Source organism: Contarinia nasturtii, unplaced genomic scaffold, assembly GCF_009176525.2.
Source record: "Contarinia nasturtii isolate CC-2019 unplaced genomic scaffold, AAFC_CNas_1.1 Cnas_scaffold_3554, whole genome shotgun sequence".
Taxonomy (NCBI): domain Eukaryota; kingdom Metazoa; phylum Arthropoda; class Insecta; order Diptera; family Cecidomyiidae; genus Contarinia; species Contarinia nasturtii.
In genome coordinates this window covers 1-2406 of record NW_022200854.1, presented here as the reverse complement: position 1 = coordinate 2406, position 2406 = coordinate 1, and the positions used below count along the sequence as shown (strand labels likewise).

Below are 2406 nucleotides of genomic sequence, written 5' to 3'. Positions count from 1 at the left end.
ATTTCTCATCCAAATCACAGGGGGCTAACCCCCCCCTTCGCACATTACTGGAAACCATGTATGTTATCTTCGTCGACATTCTTCTTTATTTAATTCGACCCCTTTTCACCCGCATTGAGAAGTTGCGAGCGGAAAGGTGTTTAATTTATTCACCACCCTTTCTATGCGGAATAGAAAGAAGCCGTTTGTGCACTCTTCATTTCACCTGAATATAATTCATTTTTCTGTGTCATTCCCTCTAGAGGATTGTTACAGCATCAACGTTTTTAAGTGATTAATATATATGAGATTATTAGGGTGTCTTTACAGACACACAATTACAGAAAATCTTTTTGAACAAACAATAAATGAAACATGATTCATTTACTTAGCGGCAATTGTTTTAAGTACAAAGCGATGACCAATATTTACTTATTACCATGTGTGAAACAACAATGTTGATCAAACACATTTGAAAATTTTGTCAACACAGTTGTTCATGGATCAACTTTAAAACAAAATTTAAAAAAAGATGTTTCATTTTGTGTTGCTATATATTTTTAAACGCATCAAACAGGCAATAATTCAAATAAATAAAATAAATGAAATAAATAAATGAAGGAGGATAGTCAACTTCGAATCGTGCGAGCAACAATTAATTGTTGCGATTGACATAAATTGCGATCACCATCAGCACCCAATGCAAGGCTTCCTTAGAGGTCGTCCCTTTCCAAGTCCATGGATGATCATCAACGAACCAGCAGGATCGGGTGGTGGATTCGTTTTACCGTCGGAAATAACATTGCCATTTGTAACATCAACTTCCAATTGGGAAGTCAGCACGTATAATTTATCATAATTGCAACCGCCAAAAGTACTCGCGCCCATTAATCTGGTTGGCATCGTGCTATTTTGTTGTGATTTAATATATGTGATAGTAAATATCAAAATTCTTCTACTTTAAAATATTTTATGCAAAGAAAACTTACTATGTATTTATAATTTTTCCCTTGCTAAAATAATAAAGAAAATATCAAACTTGTTATCATTTGAAGAAAGAACATTTTAAGAAGAACTTACTCTGGATCGATATTGAACAAAGTGCCGTTCAGATATGAACCAACCCATAATGATCCGTCCTGAAAACATGAACCGAAAATAAGTTTAAATGCTGCCACTTTTGGTATTTTTTGTTTTTTTTTTTTCACTCACACTTCCAACTGAAATCCCAACGGGTGCAGCATATTGGGGCAGACAGAATTGATTGAAAACCATTCGGAAAGGCGCTAAGAAAGAAAAAATAAATCCATTTAATATATTTTCAGTTTGAAAAATGTCTTCTGATCAATATCTCTTACAATATTTTCCAGTTCTTCGGCAGATATCAGTGGCAGTAATCTCTTGGGTACACCCATCCATGTGATAGAAAATGCCCCTCTTGTAATCGTAGGTCAATGAATTTGACGTTTTGTGCATACCAGGCATTTGTTCTTTTCCACCTTTTCTTGACCAACGGAAGCTTCCTTTATTCTGATCTTCACCTGGAGTTTTTTTTTAAATTTCAAAACGCATAGTATTTCAATCGAAGTACGAATATATATAATAAGCTTATAGTAAAATTCTGAGTAATTACCACAAAGTTTAGGTCCAAAATTTCCCCAATATATTGCTCCTTTGGGTCCAGCCACAGCCGCGTTCGTATGATGATTGGTACCGTCTTCAGCTGATGTAATTTTTCCTATAACAGAAGCTGTTGTATTCATGCCATCCCACATTATTTTATAAAGTGCGTTTTCTACGCCTATGACAAATGTATTGGGTTCATTTCTTGCAGGTAGAATGAATGATATGCCAGGATATCCGGGAATTTGAGCGTAAAAGATTTGATTTATTTCTTCAGAATATCGAAAAATACTTCCACCAAATAAATCGACCCAATATAAACTTTGAGCTGTACAATCATAATACGGAGAATCCACTGAAAAGAAACATTTGCACATTTATAATAATAAAAATTATAAGGTCAATGATAGATAGCTAGACATACTGATTCCTATAGGTAGGGACGCGCTTGGTAATGGTACAGTGTCATAATCAACATCCACGTGTCCACCAGCACCACTGTAAGATACACTACACATGGTGTTTGTAGGAGCACAACTGCAGCCGCTACTCGAACTTCCGCAACTTCCCGAACTACAGCCGCTGCTTGAACTACCGCTGTCCGAACTTCCGCAACTTCCTGAACTACAGTCGCTGCCAGAACTGCCGCTGCTCGAACTTCCGCAACTTCCTGAACTACAGCCGCTGCCAGAACTGCCGCTGCCCAAACTTCCGCAACTTCCTGAACTACAGCCGCTGCCAGAACTGCCGCTGCTCGAACTTCCGCAACTTCCTGAACTACAGCCGCTGCCAGAACTGCCGCTG

General features: G+C 37.6%; 1 protein-coding gene across 1 annotated transcript; it reads right to left on the bottom strand.

Moving 5' to 3' along the window:
• Positions 1-514: 514 nt before the first annotated feature.
• LOC116350090 (regucalcin-like) lies at positions 515-2400 on the bottom strand. The gene is made up of 7 exons (XM_031781812.1): positions 2027-2400; positions 1613-1957; positions 1338-1520; positions 1192-1265; positions 1060-1118; positions 969-992; positions 515-886 (listed from the first exon to the last, which is right to left on the bottom strand). The coding sequence occupies exons 1-7, from the start codon at positions 2118-2120 to the stop codon at positions 670-672; spliced, it is 996 nt and encodes a 331-aa protein (XP_031637672.1). The 5' UTR covers positions 2121-2400; the 3' UTR covers positions 515-669.
• Positions 2401-2406: the final 6 nt, after the last annotated feature.